This window comes from Harpia harpyja, chromosome 6 (assembly GCF_026419915.1).
Source record: "Harpia harpyja isolate bHarHar1 chromosome 6, bHarHar1 primary haplotype, whole genome shotgun sequence".
In the NCBI taxonomy this organism is placed as follows: Eukaryota; Metazoa; Chordata; class Aves; order Accipitriformes; family Accipitridae; genus Harpia; species Harpia harpyja.
In genome coordinates, this window is record NC_068945.1 from 22,788,470 (window position 1) to 22,808,315 (window position 19,846).

General features: G+C 40.5%; 1 protein-coding gene across 5 annotated transcripts in view; it reads right to left on the reverse strand.

Annotated features, from left to right (window-relative positions):
• Positions 1-18,635, reverse strand: part of GNPTAB (N-acetylglucosamine-1-phosphate transferase subunits alpha and beta) — a 46,623-nt gene extending 27,988 nt beyond the window's left edge. For 2 of the 5 annotated variants that reach the window (XR_008235794.1, XM_052790891.1), the window contains exons 1-7: positions 18,464-18,635; positions 13,513-13,598; positions 7,740-7,859; positions 5,717-5,758; positions 4,763-4,968; positions 4,027-4,091; positions 3,623-3,757 (exon numbers count right to left, since the gene is read on the reverse strand). Coding sequence is in view for 4 of the 5 variants with exons in the window: in XM_052790891.1 (XP_052646851.1) it covers positions 3,623-3,757; positions 4,027-4,091; positions 4,763-4,968; positions 5,717-5,758; positions 7,740-7,859; positions 13,513-13,598; positions 18,464-18,580 (771 nt within the window). In the remaining variant the exon portion in view is untranslated. The remainder of the gene's footprint in view (positions 1-3,622; positions 3,758-4,026; positions 4,092-4,762; positions 4,969-5,716; positions 5,759-7,739; positions 7,860-13,512; positions 13,599-18,463) is intronic. The other 3 variants (XM_052790889.1, XM_052790888.1, XM_052790890.1) reach the window with 3 other exon arrangements.
• Positions 18,636-19,846: the final 1,211 nt, after the last annotated feature.

The following is a 19,846-nucleotide window of genomic DNA, read 5'->3' on the forward strand; positions in this document are numbered from 1 at the left end:
CCAAATTGCAGAAGAGGAGCTCTTAGCAACAGATAATAAGCTGATCACAATGGTAACGTTTACACAAGATAAGAACACACCAAGGAAAAGAGAACTAGCACAAACAAAGATTTTTGATCAACTCGATGACACATGACTGACAACACAGAGAAAAACACAACCAAGTCAGGGTAAGGAAAAATCATGTAGAAAGAGAATAGGCACGGGATGTCACTTCCATAAAAACAGAAAAGGAGATAGGAGACGTATCTAGACACCCCAGACATGCAGCCTTTATGTTCATTTGGACAGCAATGCACAAACCTAGATAAACTATAGCATTTTAAAGATTTGCTAAAAAGAGTTAAGCTAGTGATCAGCTTGGATACAGACAACAGATCAGCCAGCTGCTTGGACATGAGAAGCAGAACTGAAACACAGAAAGAATCCATCCATCATAGTTTTTGTTGGACTAATACTGCTAGGAGATCCTACTGGAATGGAAAAACGATGATGAAAGGGATCATCTGATGAAATGGAAAAAAATTACTACAATCAAAAAATTAAGGTCCAGACAGAATCGCTCCACAAGTCTTAAAACCACAAGATAATAAAAAAAACAGCAGATGGCTCAAAAGTAATTAGGAGAAATCTGGGCATTTCATTCTTCCAAGGTGTCCACGAAAGATGGAAGGGCTCTATTATAGCACAAGAGACACAGGCTAGTCTAAGAATAAGGTCAGTGCTTGACAGATTTACAGCAGAAGTCCTGGAGAGAATTATGAACTTCTGGGTGCTGGAAACAAAAATCCACACAGGAGTATTAAGGAGAAAAAGCATTAACACTGACTTGAACAATAGTTAGATAATGCAATTAGAGAAATAACCACAACTAATGAAGTCAGAAAGTACCTGGGAACAAGGGAAAAAAAAAAAGCAGGAAAAAACCCTACAAAAACAAGCATTCTTATACTAAAAGAAGTATGTTTTAGCAGCAAAAATATTAGTACAAGCCATGACACCAGAGGGAAGAAGAGAAGGTGGTAGAACGTCAAGGACAGAAAGATACTGAAGGGTCCAAGAAAGACACATAAAAGTTACTCTGACAAAGGAACACCAAGTGTTAACGATACAAGGCACCAGAACTCAAAAAAAACCCAACCAACCAACCAAAAAGAAGTAGAGTACTATGGACAAAAGAACTGATTTAAGTCAAATTTTGGAAAAAGAGCATAAAGCAAAATCTGCTAAGGGACAGAGAATGAAATTCCAAATATTGTTTGAGGAGGGATCATTCCTCAGAACTATGGTACTATGAGAGCTTATATCTATGATGTTCAACCAGAGAACAAACATTGCCTAGGATGGCATACCAATTTATTCCCAGAGGTGGAAGCAGACAGATTTCTTTTCCACCAAATAATCTTTGAACTGACAGAGGCAATATTATTTCAGATACCAATTTGGTAACCAATAAGAACATTACAGAAGTGCTGCTCCTAGAAAATAACCCTAGGTCAGGAAAACATAAGCCAATTGACTTTAAACTGAAACAGAAAAAAAATAATTAAGGAGCATCTTGTTACTAAATTTCTTGAATGCTAAAGGGCAAGTTTAACAAATGAAAAGAGCTGGTAATTGAAGTTAAAGGTATTCTGAGCTCTTCAGCTCCATTAAGTCAAATGTGTTAAAACTACCAGGAACTGGTAAACTTAAGTTGGGTTGAGGAACTAGAAAAGGCTCCAAACCCAAATGGATGAACCTGCACTCAAAGAAGATTCTTCAGATGGCTCAAAGTCAGGAAGCATTTAACTAACAAAGTTCCCCACGCAAACTAGACATTAAGAACCTAGCATCTCAGACAGCAAAACTGAAGTACCATCTCCTGTTGGATAACAATCTCATTTCTCTACAGTAAACACCATTTCTTTAAAGCAATTAAAAAAATACCCATAGCATATAAAACAAGCAGAGACTGGCAGATTGACCATATGAATATCCACTGCCATTTAACCAATGTGCCACTAGGAAAGAGAAGAAAGGATGCCTTGGCCACACCAGAGCACATCTGCCATCACTCACCCTAACTAGCAACAGATTGGCAATAGCAAGAGACAATTTTTATGAACAGCACCAATACACAGCAGTGGAAGGATGCAAGGGAGGTTACATAGAAACAGTGGCAGCACTGTTTGCAATGAGCATAATGTAGCACACAGCAAGTCTCTGTCAGTCTGCCGGCCTTGGGTTAGCTATGTACTACATATTTTTCACTGTGTAAAAAGTTCTGGTGATGACTCATTTAAACTGCTGTACAAAATTGCAGTCAATCGTGTTGAAGGCAGACAAATCCACAATGGAAGTGGCAGGGAAGAGCTGTCAAAATAATGAGAGGAATGGAGAGCCAATGCTGTGGAATGAGCACTGCCTGATTAACTTCATAAAACAAAGGCTAGGAAAAGCCATAGCTACTCTCTATGAATACATTAGAGATGTAAACAAAGGCAAAAGAAAAGAGCTATTTAAGCTTAAATAACTGTTTAAGACCTCTCTCTATTAAGCTGTTAAAGCACGTGTAGGAAGAGAGGCATAAATGTGTTTACTTCAGAAGGTGTCTACCATTAGTGAGACTCTAAGACAGCCTAACACAAGCTGAGACAAGAAAGAAGAAATTCAGCTTGCATTAAGTTGGAGTGTGACCAGCCTATGAAAGGCATCATTATCATTTCTGCAATAGCAGAATACATGATTTGTTAACGCAGCCTGCCAAAAAAAAAAAAAAAAAGAGAGAGAGACAAGGAAAGGAAGTCATCCTCATTTGAGCACCAAGAACAAGCCATAAAGTGAATTAGCACATCCTACAGGTGGGTATCACACTAACAAAGACAGATTACCTATGGATTGACATCCCTCTATCCCTGCTAACTCCTTCTCCTCCACAAACTCCCTGGCCTCAGCCCCTTCCACACCACCAATCACATCTCTCTCCAATACATAAGCCAATGATTTTCACAAACTTTTGAAACTTTAACCTATCTGTTAAACTTGGCTGTAACTGGAAAAGGTGTCCAAACGGCAGAGGAGAATAGAATGCATGAAATGTTAATGGATGACACAGTCACACCAGTTGTGATCTACTGTTGCCTTGCAGGTGGGTAAGTTGAAGTGCAACTTGCTCAAGACCATACAGAGTACTTGGCAGAGAGAAATACAGCATTCAGCTGTGAAACAATCCAGTGTTGTTACTATTAAGGTAATTCTTCTAAAAGCAAAGAGGGAAGAAAAAAAGCTAAGAAGCTACATAAACAAAATTCTGTCACATTAAACAAGCCAGTGATATACTATACTTCAGCAGTACACAGCCTATAGCAAATGGCTGAGAGAAACTGATAAGGCTGGTACATTTAATCAGCTAGCAAATCTAATGCCTAATAACTTGCAGTCACAGAATGGACAAGTGGTCTTTTGAAGGCAACTATTTGAGTCACTATTTACTATTCTTCACAACTCAAGAAAACAGAGCCACACAGAAAAACCAATTACTATCAGAAACATCCTAAGTCTCCTAGGTGGATGAGATCTCATATGTGAAGTATTCCAAAAAAACAGTACAACTAAGGTACTCTTTCCTCCAGACCCTTACCAGTTTTACTTTAGAGGCCAGGCTCTCTGGTAGTTTTGTTCGTAGCTGATTTGTTTCTTTGAATGTAGCTGGAAATCCACTAAGGAAGGCCAAGTCTTGCATTAATACTAGACCTGGAACTTCTTTGTCTGTAGTCTAAAAACAAGAAAACAGGGTATAAAGACCTTTTTAAACTTACAATAATTCACATTTATCTGTCAATCCTTCATCAGGTGACAGATTTAATAGTGTATATTTTGTCACTGAACCTAACCTTCAAAACTGAAATCAGGTTATTTTGAAAGCTTTCACTTCTTACTACATGTGAGTTATGGGAAGAGAATAGCACAGAAACACACTTTCTAAAAATGTACAAAAAGTGTAACATATACAAAAGTTAATCAACAGATTTTAAAAGTACATACCAAGTAACCCCTCCATACTATCTGTTTGCTGTTGTCTTTTAACATTCCAGAATGGGCAGCTTCAACTAGAATACATAAAATGCATTGCAAGTGAAAAACCAAAACTAACTTCTTTTGTGTATTCTAATAACTAAGATATACTTCTGCAAATTAAAAAGATTGGATATTTATGGTGTGAAGAGTTGTCTTTATAAGTGATAGATAATTCTTGGTGGTAAAATAAACACCAGTGGTTGGACTCTACATATTAAACAAAATAAGCAGCCCATACCTGCTCTAAGATCCTACTTATATATGCTGAACACATGGATAATTTTGTTTTAAGGTATGCAATCCGATGAGCAAGGGCAGAACTTATTGCACAATATTCAAACTAGACTTCACAGCAATTAAAAGAGGATTTCTAAAACTAATCTTCCCTCAGTCTAAACCTCAGTCTTCTGAGATTAGCAGTGCAACACAGATACTCAGATATCAAACCTGTTTTGCAATAGTCTTTTAGAGCATGGAACTCTAATCATCTGTAATCAGTTGTCTGGGAGCTAAGCAAACAGTATCATTAATGTCATCATTTAGAGGAACAGACTGAGGGCAAGAGATGCTGAATGACTTGCTAAAGTCAAACAGAAAATTAGTGGCAGAGTCAGCATTGGAGGAAAAAAAACCCTAATTCACAGCAGCTTACTAAAAAACTTCTTCTAGAAAACTGGCTGGAATCTGACAAATAGGTTCTTACCATCCTTAGGGCTATCAAAAACAATTACTGTCACATTGGTAGAAGGATTTTTTGGTTTTGCTACAAAGAACATATTGTTAGCAGCTTGTAAAGCAGGATGAATGGACAGCAGGTCTTTCAGTGTGACATTAGTCGGCAGCGCAGGATCCAGGACAAGCATTGGCACTTTGATGCAGTGTGTCAGCAAACACTCCAGTTGCTTCTCACTACAGCAAAATACCAAAGGTATATTTAACACTAGCAGAAAATTTAAGACAAAAATCAATGTTAGATGCAATAAGAGATGTTTTTGTAAAATCTGATCAATTATTTCTAACATCTCCTGGGGCAAGGGGAAATTACTAAGAACATGCTTATTTTGCTGCAGAAGGTAAATATCTGACTGTTACAGTTTAGTTCATTCCCATAACTGTTTTTTCACAAGTTTCCAAGATTTCAAAGTTTGCCCACATAGGAGATCTTATAAAGATCTCTATATAGCAGAATGACCAAGCTAAATGAAGAATGGGACAGACCAGGCCCTGCCATTTCCTGGCAGCAGAGCCACAAGGGGCTTGGACCCTCCACAATTACTTGCAGTGCCACATATACAAATGGCAGGTGAAAGCAACGTTGAAAAAATTTTCATGCTTTTGAATTATAAAATTCCAGGTACATATGCATTAAAAATCCACACTTGGAATAGGAACTGTGCCTAACTAGTGACACAGATACACTTTCTGAACTTCAGAAATTGTCACATTTTAAGAAGCTCATTCATATATATCACAATAACATTACTTTTATTCAACACAATATATTATCATGCTGGCAACTTTTCTTGAAGTGACATAGAAGGAAAGCACACACAGGCTATAGAAAACCAAACCACCTCCCCAGCCAGCACCTGCTTTCAGCTAACAATGAGTAAGATATCATTTATTCCAGTTTATGCCCAAAAGCACAAAAACTCACCTCTTCTTTGTTGGTTCTGTTGCATTCTTTCCAAGGATTTCCCTATTACAAAGTTAAAACAACTACATTAAGTAACACCAAGTTGACAGTAAAGAATTTAGTCTAATTTCAGATTGTTAATTGAGTCTGGGACATGTTGTGAAAGCACCGATAACACAGTTATAGAACCGCCAAGGCCTTGCCATTGGCCTTGTCAAGGTGAGCACAGGCTGACACACGTGCCCCTCACTGCTCATCCTCATGCAGCGTAGCTCAAAAACTCTTGGCTGTGCTGACAGCTGTGGCAGCAGGACTCTTTTTGCTAACAAGACTTTCAGGGGCTATTATTAGATTACTTAATGAAACTGATGGTGATATGAAAAACACTGGTAAGAAACCTGGGTGAAGTGGCCTGAAACTAGGTTGACTTGATTGTTTTGCCTAACATACATATTCTGATAAGGTCTATCATGCATTTGCTATGTGCACATAGAAGCTAATGAGGATTAATGTAAGGGTAGTGCAGTGCTGATGCTAAATAATAACCATAGTATCAGAAGGGCACCCTTCTACACTCACCAACAGAAAGAGATTCACCATCCATCAAGCTACTCTCTCCCAGCGAAGAATAAAGCACCTGGACCACGACTAGCTCAGTTCAGGCGTATCGCCAAGAAAGTTACAACTTACTAAGTTTTGCTATGCGATACAAAATATACACCCATTAGCAGAGATTTATAGCCTTTGTCTTGTGCAGGTATCTTGATTCCATGAAACAGCTCTTTTTGTAACAGTGCTAACTGATTTCAAAGTACATGAAAAAAGTTATCTACAAGTGAGAGAACCAGGTGCCCCTGTAGATAATGAATGTGGCATGGATAGGAGTCTTACTCATAGGCTTGATATCAACTTTCCAAACCAGCGTTATGAAAAAAAACCAATGTGTTTTTCCCTTTGTAAAATGGGAATCACAGCATGAGTGATGACAAAGCCAAAACCACTAACATTTGCTATATGAACTGCTAGGAGAAGATGAGTATAAGTCTGAAAGATTTTCAGAGCAGAGACCATGCCTATGTTTAAGATGTTTAAACTTAATGGATTTAAAAGTTCTACTAATACTTTCACTGTTTAAGTAGCAAAACAAAGATCCAGAATTTCACTTGTGATCACACTGTCAGTGGTACCTAAATTGCAAGTAATAACATGCCAAAAATCTGATCGATCCACTTACTTGTGGATTTCAGATTATTCTGAATAAAACTATTATAACCCTTAAAATACAGACTTGTTCTTCCATTTAGCATATTTTCTGGCCAAAACAGATCACGTGACCACAGAGTTGCTTATTATGAAATAAATCAGTGGTTACAAGACACAATCCAAGGTATCTGCTACAGCCTGCGTTTGAAGCCTTACATGAGTAATTTTGCAGAACAGTATACCACGATCTATAACACCAAATGCAGCAATACATGTCTTTCCCTCCTTAGTTAGAAGGCTGACTCATACCTTTATAACATGAATAAATTATTTTCTTCTTTCTCAGTTTCAGTGTTTGGGAAACTACAAATCTAAGTTTAAAAAGGAGCCTTTAAAAAACATATGCTTAAGATTTTATTAAGCCCATTATAAAAAGAAATACTGGGGAAGGGGGGGAAGTGAGGAGGAAAAAGGGGATGAAGAGAGATTATACACTTGAGATATAGTTTTATTATTATCATTTACAAACTGAGTTGTAGAAATCAATACAAAAACACATACACAAAGCAGTTTTCTGCATGGCATTTTACAAATTCAAGACAGAACAGCCATAATTACTTAAAATTATTATGCTTTGTATCTTAAACAGTTTTCTGATTAGACAGTACTTCATAGCTAAATGTAGAACCGAAACAAGGTTTCGAGAATAATCAAATGAAAAAGTGAGAAAATGCTCTTTGAATTTTCATGTTGAATAACACGGGAGAAAAACGAAAAGGGCTAATACTGCATTAGATTGCTGCTGTCAGTTAAAGGGGAAAAAAATACATAAGATTATTACCTCATTATTTTCTGTTCTTCCTCCATCTGTTCTCTGACCTGTTGCAATTCTTTGATCAGTTCAACATCAGTGCCGTTCACCCAGGTGTATACCACATCAATCGGCATGGGTAAACAAAGCCTACATAATTCAAATGAAAGCTACATGAGCTGTTTAATATTACATTACAAGAGTTTGTGGCATCCTACGATAGCAATTTCTGTCTAACAACAGAAATACTTGGTGTCTGGGCTGCAAACAAGACAAAGCAAAAAGCTTCTCTTTAGCTATATATATCATCTCTTAATTATACACAAGCCTTTGACAAAACAGCACAGACATAAAACCAAAAAGGACATAAAGTGGCTATAACAGTTCAGTAACTAAATGAAGTCTGAACTTTATGCTCTAACTTTCACTGACATTAACTTATAACCCAACTCCTTCAAACCCATAAAATATTTCTCAAATCAGTACCAGCATCCAGGCACATCCTTAATTCACCAACTACATTAGACAGGACAGCATGAAGTATAAAGACTTAAATCATACTTGCTGTTATTTAATTGCACAGAGCCAATAAGGTCTCAGCAGGACCAGGTCTCTGTCCTAGGAATGCCTCTTAGATATTAATAACAGGGCATTTCGTAAACCGACATAAGTAGGGTGCATGAATTCAGACCCTAGACACAGCAGTCAAATTCATTCTTGCCACAATTCAATACACTGGGCTGTTTCTGGACAGTTAGAGATTTCCTAGCATACCTAAGGCAGAAGAAAAGAAAAGGGTTTGGGTACCTTTTTTCTATTTGTTTATGATATCTCCTCTCTGAGGCCCACAGCTTTGTTTCAGTGGGTACTCCAGGCTGCTGCCGTAAGTGAAACTCTCAGTCCCAGACAGCAGGAGAATGCCCCAACTATTATTTTCAAAAGTTTCAGTGTCAAGCTATTCAATACCTTCCTAAACTGTAGATGGCCTAGCAAACATTGAGCACTTCTCTAATGCTAAGATCCACAGGGTCATTTAATGAGGTTTCCAAGGGAAGGTGTTCCCTCCCCACCCACTGCATCCTTCAAAAAGCATTCAAAAAGAGACAGAGCTTATAAGCGAGTATCTCCCCCACCTTCCCTTGCAGACATGCAGACAACTTCCACCCAGCTTCATTTTCTGCTGGCTGAGATTCAATAACAAGCACAAAATTTGGTAAAAGGGCAGCCAGTAGCTGGTCACGGCACAACAGACAGGAACATTTTGTACTCAATTCATCACTGTTCCTAACTGAGCTACAACACTTATGAGGATAACAGTGGGTCAGTTTGAACACCTAAAAGAAGTGCTGCCTGCCCCAGCAGCACCACACAGAAAGTCTCTCACCTCTGACATGCAACACTCTGCAGGAGGCTACCCTCTCAACTGGCAAAGTCAATTTAGTGAATACAACTACCCTTCTAATCAGTTATTTCACCTCTTTCTCAGGAGGTGACACTAGCTTCTGGTTCATTAACAGGTGCAACTCAAGGCACATTTTCAACTAAAAAGTCCTCCACAGGAGTAGAAATTCAATGGCAGGAGCTCTTCCAGCTTTCCTACATTTGTTGTGATCAGTTAAATTATTGCACTGACAGTCCCTTGTACACTACAGCTAAGACAAGAGCGTTTTAGGTGGAAGCACCTGACTCCTAGTCAGCTGATTTCAAAAACGCCCAACCCTCAGTCTTCTGGGCAAAGTGCAGAGTTTATTTACGCAGGCTTCACTGAGGAACATAAAATGTCCAAAAATAAAAAATGCCTCAAGTCCAACTCTTTCTAGGGTATGAGGCAATTTTGACTGTGAAGCCTCTCCCCAATTTATCATTTACTAAAAGTGTGTTTCTATGCAATAGCACATATAACTATGTAATTTTCTACACTTAATTTTTAGCATTGAAATGATGTCACATACAGCCACATGCTAATAAAGTCCACAGAAGAAAGGCATTTTTGGTCAGATGCAGGTATGTCAATTTTGACTTGACCCTGGCATGGCAATCTCATTCTTCATTACCAGTGGCAATAGACACTAGTAAAAAAGGCTTATTAAAGCAAGTGAACTGTTTGCAGATCCGCTAGTCTAATTGCTTAAAATTTATCCAAATACTCGGATAAATTTTCCTAATGCATTTTTACAGCATACATGGTTTGAGAAAGTAGCGTTATCAAACATAAAAATAAAAAAAGAGATATCATACACAAATTAATTTGTTGCTCCCAACTAGGATCAGGAACACTGTTAAGATTTCACCTTTTTGGTCTTTGCCAAAGCTTTCTGATTGGTTTCATGGCTTCTTAAAAAGTACTGAGAGTTTATATTTTGAAAAGCATGTAGTGGCATTTTGCTTTAAAATTAAAAAAGAACAGGAGAGCCACTTCCACATTATCATTCTGAAACACTATTTTTAGTATGCAGAGTCTTTTGCAAATTGTTCAAGGTCAGATAAGATCAAAAACTTTCTCCTTCAAATTCTGTAACTGCATTTCTCCTTCATGTGGATTTATACATTTCGTCTTCATCACAAATACCAGTCTGGCGAACAGATTAAGCCCAAGACGAGCTGCCTAAATGGGAATTATGTAACACATTTCTACAGAAAATCACCAATTTTCCCAGTTGCTACTGTTTTTAACATCAGCAAACACAGACTTTGGAAACTTCCTTGGAGACTCCCAGACAATTAATAAGTAAAGGCTTCTTTTGGATACTCCTTTACACTTTCCTCTTTTGAAAACGTACCCTTTTTTACTTGCAAACCTAAAAACATCTATAAGATCCTGCTTGAAGACAAAGCCAGAGCCACCAGCTCTCCCAGATGGGACAGAAGACCTGTCACATGCTGCCTCTTCTGTGCACCTGCCAGAAAGCATTTTCCGTACCCGTGACATTTGTTTACATGCGAGCGCCATGCTCACAGCCAAGACTGCAGCTGGAAGACAAAGCCTCATTGTCTCAGCATCCACTATTGCTGAAGGAGTACAGCAGCCTCTGGATCCCTCCCAAGTTACCATACGGTGATCTCCAACCTTGCCGAGCCTCTTTATGAATGAGCACAAGTCTATTATGCCCTTAAGCTCCCCACTATAAACCTCCCAGCCCTCCTGCCTATTACATCTCTGTAATTACCCACCAATGGCAACTCAGCTGTTCCATTGCTATTCCTGCTCCAGTACCTCTTGGCTCCCTAATTTGTGTGTCTTTTCCTCTCTCCAGCCCCACCCTGCTCAACAATTAATGGCTCCCCAACCATTGATGGCTCTCACTTGCTGTACCATACTGAAATCAGTCTGTACATTTTAAAAGCTGAGGATTGTTCCTTCACATTTTGTTTCCATATATATTTCGGAGTTTTAAATATGATTTGGCCGTGTCCTGGAATAGCAAAGTTACACTTCAGCATTTGCCAAAATGCAGAATTTGCTGGTGGACAGTAATAAAACACAGTTCTTTTCCAAGACACTCATGCATGCAACTGCATTATTTAGTTTCCTTCTCCCCTTTTTTATTTTCATATCAAATAACTAAGTCTTCAAAAATGGGTTTGGATGAGGTGGCTTGGTAAAAAGCCCTGGAATTTCTACTCCACTGTCTCAGGCTCTGTAAGAGCCTGGGCAATGTAAGTAGGAAGTTTAGCAGCTGACGTGACTACCTGGAAAGTGCAACAGCTAGGATGCCGAAGGACATGCGACAGGAGGGAAAAGCAAACTAAAGCAATTGCTAAACTTCAAGGCAAAACGAAGTCTTCCAAGGTCTGGCAGAGAACAGGACTCAGTAGGTGTAACTAATGATGGTAGCAACATCACTGTCTTTATGTTACTCAGGAAGAAGAGTTTTTGAGTTTTTAATCATAAGGAGCTTGCCCACATGCACAAATTTGTCTACATTTTACACTGCGGTTTTCTTTATAAAAGTTTATAACACAACCGTTTGACAAGAACAGAGATGTTTTCCTGCAAAGCTCCTTGAAAATGACACTACTTTAATTCAGTTGAAGGTCCATTAATACTTCTAAAGGCCGTGCAGCTTTTACTTTCCACTAAGCACTGGATCTGCTTAATTTCCAAACCAACAAGCTTCCTGTTCTCCAATTCTGAGTATTTTTCTCTAACACTAAAATAAGAAGTGATTAAAATCAATGGATAAGCTAGGATCAAAACAGGAAGTCCACAATCCTCAGTTTATGTAAAAACCATGTGACACCCTACATGTTGCATCGATACTAGCCTTAAAAACTCCATCAAACCACCACTGATATAGTGCATACTGCAAGATGAGATCCATTACTGCATTCGTGAAGTTTGATAATAAAAACAGATTGAACCCCTGACAAGCGACTTCTAAAAGTTAACAGATGCCTAAAAGCATGTCTCCGCAAAGACACTTTGTTGGTATGAATTTTTACAGGAAGTTGGTATCTGCACACAAATATCACAACAAACCTCCCTGCCACAACTGACATAAGAGTATTAAAGGCATATGGGTAAACTGGAATAACTTAAGCACCCAGCATGAAAACCTTAAGCTTTTGCTCAGGCAGCCAATAGTTCCTCCCCAAGCACTGGATATTTTCCTCACAATTCACAGAAATCAACACCAGCTAAGGAGTACTTTATACAACAAAAGTGAAGTAAGAAAGCATGCTGCAGAAATGGGAACTGACTATACCTACATCACAACAGTAAGGTTTGCGATTTTGTTTTGGACAAACTCAACCGTTTTATAAAAGCACTGTACTAAATTATCACAAAGTCAAGCATTTTAGTACTGACAGGAACAAACTACCATGCTTTCACTTCAGTAGTGCATAAACATGTAAACATTAAGCTAATCATCCATATGAGCTGCATCACTCTGCCTTCATCTGTCATGCTTTGGAAAATGGGGGAGGGGGGTAAGACGTGAGACTATAAAAGTGTGTAGGATTCAGTGACACCACGCAATGTACTTTTACAGAGTTATGTCGCACCAGCTAAAGCATGACAAACTGATCTGATCATTTCTACTGTCCCGTGATTCAACAAACCACAAGGCAGATTAAGCATCTGCTTTCGGGGCTTTTTTTTCCAGTCAAGTGTATCAACACTTAAGAGTCAGATGATATCTCCTTAGTAGCTTCTTCCACCTACCAATTCACAGTCCACTGACTTCCTGAGCAGACCCCACGACCATTCAGACACGAACGATGAAACCACAAGAAGTCATGTAGCAGTTAACACAACTGAAACAAATGACCCATATGACTTGGTTTCCAACTTGCTGTGAGCAACTTCTCCCATGCACTCAGCTTTAAAAAGCTTCTTCTTACTAGCTTTGTGACTTCTCTACTAAATAATGTCCCTCATGAGATGTCACAGAAAATGTAAGGTAAATGAAAAATAACTTTTCAAAACACTGAAAGGTGGAATTTTAAGTGCATAGGAACAGTACTTGTACTTTCCCATCTTAGTATGGAAACCATGTCATGTCCTCCCTTTATTATTAACTTTATCACCATTTTGATGCTTCATTAGAGACTTGATGAATTAAATGCAGTTAAAATGTAAACTCTGTTATATGACTAGAGCTTCCAAATGCCAAACATCTTCCAAGCTGGGATATTATGCACAATTTTAAAACCACTAAGTTTAAAGTTTGCTGGAGATTTAGAGCCCATACAATAAGGTCCTACTCAACAGTACATTACTTCATCTAAAATATTTATATATTTGAAAATTCATTGAACAGTAAGATGTGCAATACTGTCAACTGCAAATAAAGCTCACCGATTCTGAAATGATTTGCCAGCAACGTTGTCTCTGTATGAATCAAACATAACATGATACTGGTCTCTACTCCACTCCAAGACAACCTGCAAAGAAAAAAAACAAAACAAAAAAAAACATTTGATGTCACGACCTTCTAAAATTAGATACTTAAATTTCTCCTTTTGATATGTTTAAATCACAATCAATTTCATTCAAATTAATCTATGCATTAATGCACAACTGACTAGACCTTAATCCAAACTAAGTTATTACACTGAGCCAGCAATCAGAACCAGAACTTAAGACCACACTTGATTTTAACAAACTTTGTTTCTTCTCTGCAAGAAAGGATTTCATGTTTTATAGACACACTTTGTAAGCTGCTATTCATCTAGGTTACCTCTCCCTTGTCTCTTAGCCTTTAAAAATTCAGAAATGTTTTCCCAAAACTGAGATCTAAACCAAATATACTTCAATGCAAGCAGGACGCACACACACCCCCAGCATAGTTTTGCTCATCTTCCTTTCTATTCTCATACAGGACATATTGAAGTATACACACCTCTGAAATTTGAGCTTTGCAAACAAACAGCCAGGCCAGGGCATATCAAATTATGCAAATTGACCTGGCCACAAACTTAAAACACAATAGCTCTTTCCCAATACAGGTGACGTCTTGCATCGCAGCCAGACTAACCCAACAGCAAAGTATTTCTGCAGGCTGCAGCCTCTCTTCCATCCCCCTGTATTTCTGCCACCTCCCTTTAGCTTGACATGAGTTCAGCCGACCCTGCAGTGAGCCAAGTCATGGAGCTAAACCAAAGAAAGACAAACCTTCAAAAACCAGAACACTTGATCTTCCTCTACTTGGTTGTTGCAGCAGATGAGAAACAGTGGCAACACACAGCTGAAGGCAGGGTTGTCTTCCCCACTTTCACGCAGCCATCAAGGTTGCTTAGATAAAACGTCAAGCTGCGCCTTACTTAAACGCCCTTTGCCAGCCATCCCCATTCCCAGGCATTTTCATAAATTAGCCATACGGGAAACCAATCACAAGCCAATTCTTACTTTGGAAAGCTGCAACTTTACATTCCATTTCCATTCTTAAATGTACATATGTACACACACAAAACAAAGGCACACAGTTATTTTTCCATTACTAACAAAGTATCTGACATCATGGTTCTAAACAGAAAAAAAAAAAAATCAGACTCTTCAACAATAAAAATGCTTAATATGCTTTGATATAGCAAAAAAGCATAATTTGAGATAAAAATAATATAAAATATTTAGGTTCTACTCCAAGATAAACTTGCTGTGATATCTTTTACAGTGCAAGTCCAAGTTTAAAAACTACAGTGGCATCTTGTGGTGCTTTAGAGATGAAGGCGTAGTAGCTTATTTTACCTGGTTCAGTACATATTTGTATGTACCGGAGAGGAAAAATAACAATATCAGGAAAGGATAGTACTTACTTTACACTACTCTTCCTAGATTTAAATTTTACTATTGCTCATTTCTTGTATTATGGGAACTATGAAAAATACCATTTCTCTAAGACAGCGTTCCAAACCAGAACATAAAGACCACCTCCCTCCCTTTTAAGAAGATACACATCTCTGCACCCTCATGCCCACTAAAGCAAGTTAAAGCCTTCTAGAGAGCAGGGAAGCCCCATCATGTGGCTGTGTGACAAGCACACACACACACAATTCCTGCCAAAGCTACAAACAGTCTCTTTGTAACCAAGATCGCATCTGTACAGGTTCATTCCCCTTACACAAAGGACGCATGATTTCCAAGGTGAGCATAAAATCTCCTCCCTTAGATAGCAAAGTCAGGAAGTGTCTTAAAAACACACTATTACACTTTTTTATGCACAAGTCGTTACACCCTTCTGCCAAATACACTAGTTTAATACAGCACACACTGCAAGATATCCACGCAGAAACATTTGCTACTACTGATAATGATAAATTGACACACACTGATCTGCTTCTAGAAGAAATACAGAAGTATTTGAGTAAAAATATCATTTATTATATGAATAATACAGCTCTCCAGAAGCAAAACATTAATCATTTAAGCCTTTGCTTTTTGCCTTTGTGCAACTATAACCAAAAAGGCCCAGGACAGATCTCTTCAGAAACACATCTAGGAAAAAAGTTAAGCTCTTCCCACCTGATACATTTTTTTCCTGCAACTGTTTCCTCCTGTCTTATGATTTGTGTTGCAATAATGCCTGGAGGCAGCTTTGCTTCAACTTTACATACTGATATTATAAAACCACTAAGGGAACAACATTAAAAAAAAGGGGAGAGACACTCTCAATTAGCAGATACTGTATCAGAGAGGTGATAACAGTGACTCTGGCATGTTTCAGTTATAAAACATTTTACAAAGCTGAGCAACCTACAGAAGGACGGCCAAGAAGGGTTTACAACCAAACTGTCCTAAAACTTAAAGCTCATCTTACGACTAGGTTAAGCATTGGCTTAGACCTGGCTACCCTATATGTTTTTGCAGAGAAGTTCCTGAATCATGCTTAAAGCACTGTTATTTCATTGAGTTCAAGTTTTTTCTTAAAATCAAGCTCATTTCAGCTTGAGGCTGTGAGGACATCATCACCAACCTCAAATTATTTGCCCTAGCCATCCATTTTTACTCCATGATTAATATTGATATTAGCATGGATCTAAGCAACCAGATGTAATTTTGCCTACTAGGACAAAAAAGCTGTCTCCAAGGGTGGGTGAAAAGCAGAACTGCAAACGCTGCTCAGACACCAGGGTCTGATAAGCGTTGCCTCACACCGCTTTTTATTGCTTGACAGTTCCCCGCAGATTGTTAAAAATGGTTGAGCTGATAATTACTAGAAAGATTTCTTGGTTTTATTTTAGTTGCTGCCTTGCGGACTCTGTACTGAAGAAGTATTTTCCATTTCCAGTACAGTTGTCCGAAGAGGTCTAACAGCATTCGTTCTCACAAGCCTAGTCTCTCCTAAATCCTTAAACTAACCACTGTTTAGCAAAACACACCACTTTAAATCATAAAAGTAAAAAGCAAAATGCATGCAAACATCTCTTACCAAGCTCACTTATCATCACTGTAAAAAAAAAGAAAAAAAAAAAACAAAACCAAAAAAACCAACACAGAAACAAACCAGTTTTTCCGTATTTCTGCATGGTCATTCCACAAAGGGTGGGGGGTTTCTTCCTGGTTTGGTTTGCTTTTTTAAAAACACTGCTGGTCATTTTTCTTTTTTCTTAACATATAATTTTGAAAATTTACTTCTACATGAATCTGCCAGTTCCTTGCTCACTGCCTAAATAGTATCTAAGTTTTCCAAACAGCTCTAAAAGGGCTGGAAGTAGCAAACTAAGATTTGGTAGGAAAATTATTCTGCGCAGTGATTTTCACTGATTCTCAGCGAAATCAGCCATAATTTAGACAACTACTGAAGTGTTTTAAAAAAACCTTCAAAGCTCTAAGAAATCCTAAAGTTGGGTTTAGGTCCCCATTCTGAAGAAAGGCAAAACTATACTCAAAGTTTCACAGCACCAAGAGGTATACACCAATCCAAGTTGATAATGATGTACGACCAGGTGACTAAGAGTACTACACACAATTAATTAATTCACTGATGGCTTTCAACTGTTTCAGGAACTTGTGAACCCTGCAAGACAGTAGGGACGAAGTACTTTATGCAAACAAGATGTACAGATACACAAAATAAAGTTCTGAGTGTGCTACACTCAAGAGTTTCAGATAATACTCTTCATGGCTCCTCATCTGAAAGAGCCCATCAAAACATAACAGGGAAGAAAAAAAAAGAGGAAGGGGGGGAGAACAATTTAGGAATCAGGAAATTCCAGTCTGTTTGCATTTAACACTGCCACCCTTTTATACTGACAAAAATACTTTCTTTAATTCCCTGAATACTTACTATATTCTCAAACACTACGCTGAAGCAGGATTGGTTTTTTTCCCCCTCGAGATTCTTTCACTGATGACTTCCAAAATAGATAGGGTAATATGAAATGAAGCTTTAAAATATACTATACATCTGTATAAAGTCATATATAGAACAAGTAGAAGTTATACTGCATCATCTACAAAATAGCAGGCAACCTGGGTAATAAGCAGCGAGCGATGTAACACAGACTCTGCTGAGCTGCAGGCAGCTTGCAGAGAGGCTACACTTAACTCCTTAAACTCCACAGGGGGGAAAGATTCTGTCACTCCCCGTTGCCATTTGAAGGTTACATCCAGCACAGCTTTCAAAAGAGTCAAATAAGACAAAAATACAGCACTAATAAATCACCTGATAAGGGAAGCGGGAAAAAAAAAATTGCACAAGACAAGAAGACGCCAGCTCCTGGAGCATGCAGATTTTCCTCAGCTCCCCTCTGCCAGGGCCCGCCAAGACTGTTAGAAACCACGTTAACAGCCCCCTGGGGGGCCCTGAACGCTTGCGTCACACCCGGCGTTTGCAGGAAAGCGGCGTCACTCCCCACCGCGCACGTTAGGCGCCAACGAGCGCGACGGCGGTCTCCTGAGGAGAGGAGGGGGGAACCGCCAGGCAGGAGGCGAGCGGCGAAGCCCCGACAGCTGGGGCAGGCCTGCGGGCGGCAGCACCCACCGCCCCGAGCGGGCGGCACGCCGGGCTCCTGCCTGCCGCTTCTCAGCCGCCACCGTTAATACCCCAGAACGAGAAGGGAACACCGCCGTAAAGCCGGTTTTCTCCCTGACGTGCTAAACACACACACACACATATATATATTCAACCAGCACGCGCGCCCAAGCCGCTTGCTGAAGGAACTCGCTGCTCACAGGACATGACAACTCTCCGGCTCCCGAAAGGGGAAAAAAGCCCCAAACCAAGCTCCGGCTGCCCTGAGGAAGGGAGGGGAAGGGGAAAGGCGGGGGTGCGGGCAGCCACGCCACGCCAGCGCGGCGCCGTACTGACCTCCCCGAACTGCAGGGCGGAGACGATCATGAGGACGAGGCCCCCGAGGCAGAGGCAGGGCCCATACCTGTGCGACAGGCAGGTATAGGTCTGGCGCTGCAGGAGCTTTAGCAGCATGGCCCGCCGGCGGCCGCGGCCGCCGCTACCGCCGCCGCCCCGCCCGGCACGGCCCGGCCCGGCCCAGCCCACCTCACCGCGCTGCCGTGCGCCGGGGCGGCAGCGGGCGGGTCCCGCCGCCCCTCAGCGCCCGCCCCGCTTCCGGCAGCACTGCGGCGCCACCTGGCGGCAGCGGGCGGGTCCCACCGCCCCTCAGCGCCCGCCCCGCTTCCGGCAGCACTGCGGCGCCACCTGGCGGCAGCGGGCGGGCGGGCGGGGACGGGGCGGGGCTGGATGCCCCGCCCCCTCGCCGGGGTGAGTCTCGCCCCTGTCAGTCAGCTTCCCGCCCCTGTCAGCTTCCCGCCCCTGACCGCTCTGGAGGCATCGGGCGGGTCCCGGCGTCTGCCGTTCCCCCTCTTCTCCGCGGTTTTCCTCAGCCTTCCCAAGGGTCTCCACACCAGAAGGCAATAAGGGGTTAGGCTATAGGATTTTTTACTTCTTTGGCTCCTCGCTCATGGCCTTGAGCGCTCAAGGCGCCAGGCTTCGAGGCATATCCATGGTATGGGCCTGCCAGAGGTGACTCTCCCCGCAGTTTTTCAAGAAATCATACGGATGAAGAAATCCGGATCCATTACTGTGTTTGTGGCAGGTGCACCACAAAATACGCACCTGCAGTGCTTTGCTGACAGCGCTGCCCCCGACATAGGAAAAGTGAATCGATTAACGTGAGAGCATGCACCCAGGAACGAAAAATCACACCAGTTTCACTTCACTGTCATGATCGTACTTGTGACTCTTCCCTTGTCACCTACTGGCTGTAGAATAAAATTGAAACGTTTGGATATGTGATGTCCCAGGTGATCTTGAAATTACTGACCCGCAAGACAATTTTTCTGCACATGCAAACTCCTCTCCAGCTGTGGCCAGCAGAGCTGCACCATCCTGTCGTGCTTCCAGATATGCTGCAGAGCAAATTCATTTCCCTAGCTCAAAGGGATCAGGAGGACTCTTGGATATCATAAAGATACAGTAGACCTGCATGCCGTGATTTAATTTAAACATTCTATGCATGTTTTGGCACAGAAATGAAGTGCGGGGATACATTCTCGAAAGAGGAACCTCCAGGCGAGAAGAAGATTATCTATGGAGTTCTTCAAGAACAGTTCTTGAGGCAAAAACAGGGTAACAAGAAACTAGTTAGAGGCCACTAGCTGACAGCAGACTCTAAATCCTTAATCTGCATCAGTCTGGTTTCTGCCATGAAGTTCAGCCATCTACATAGGACAC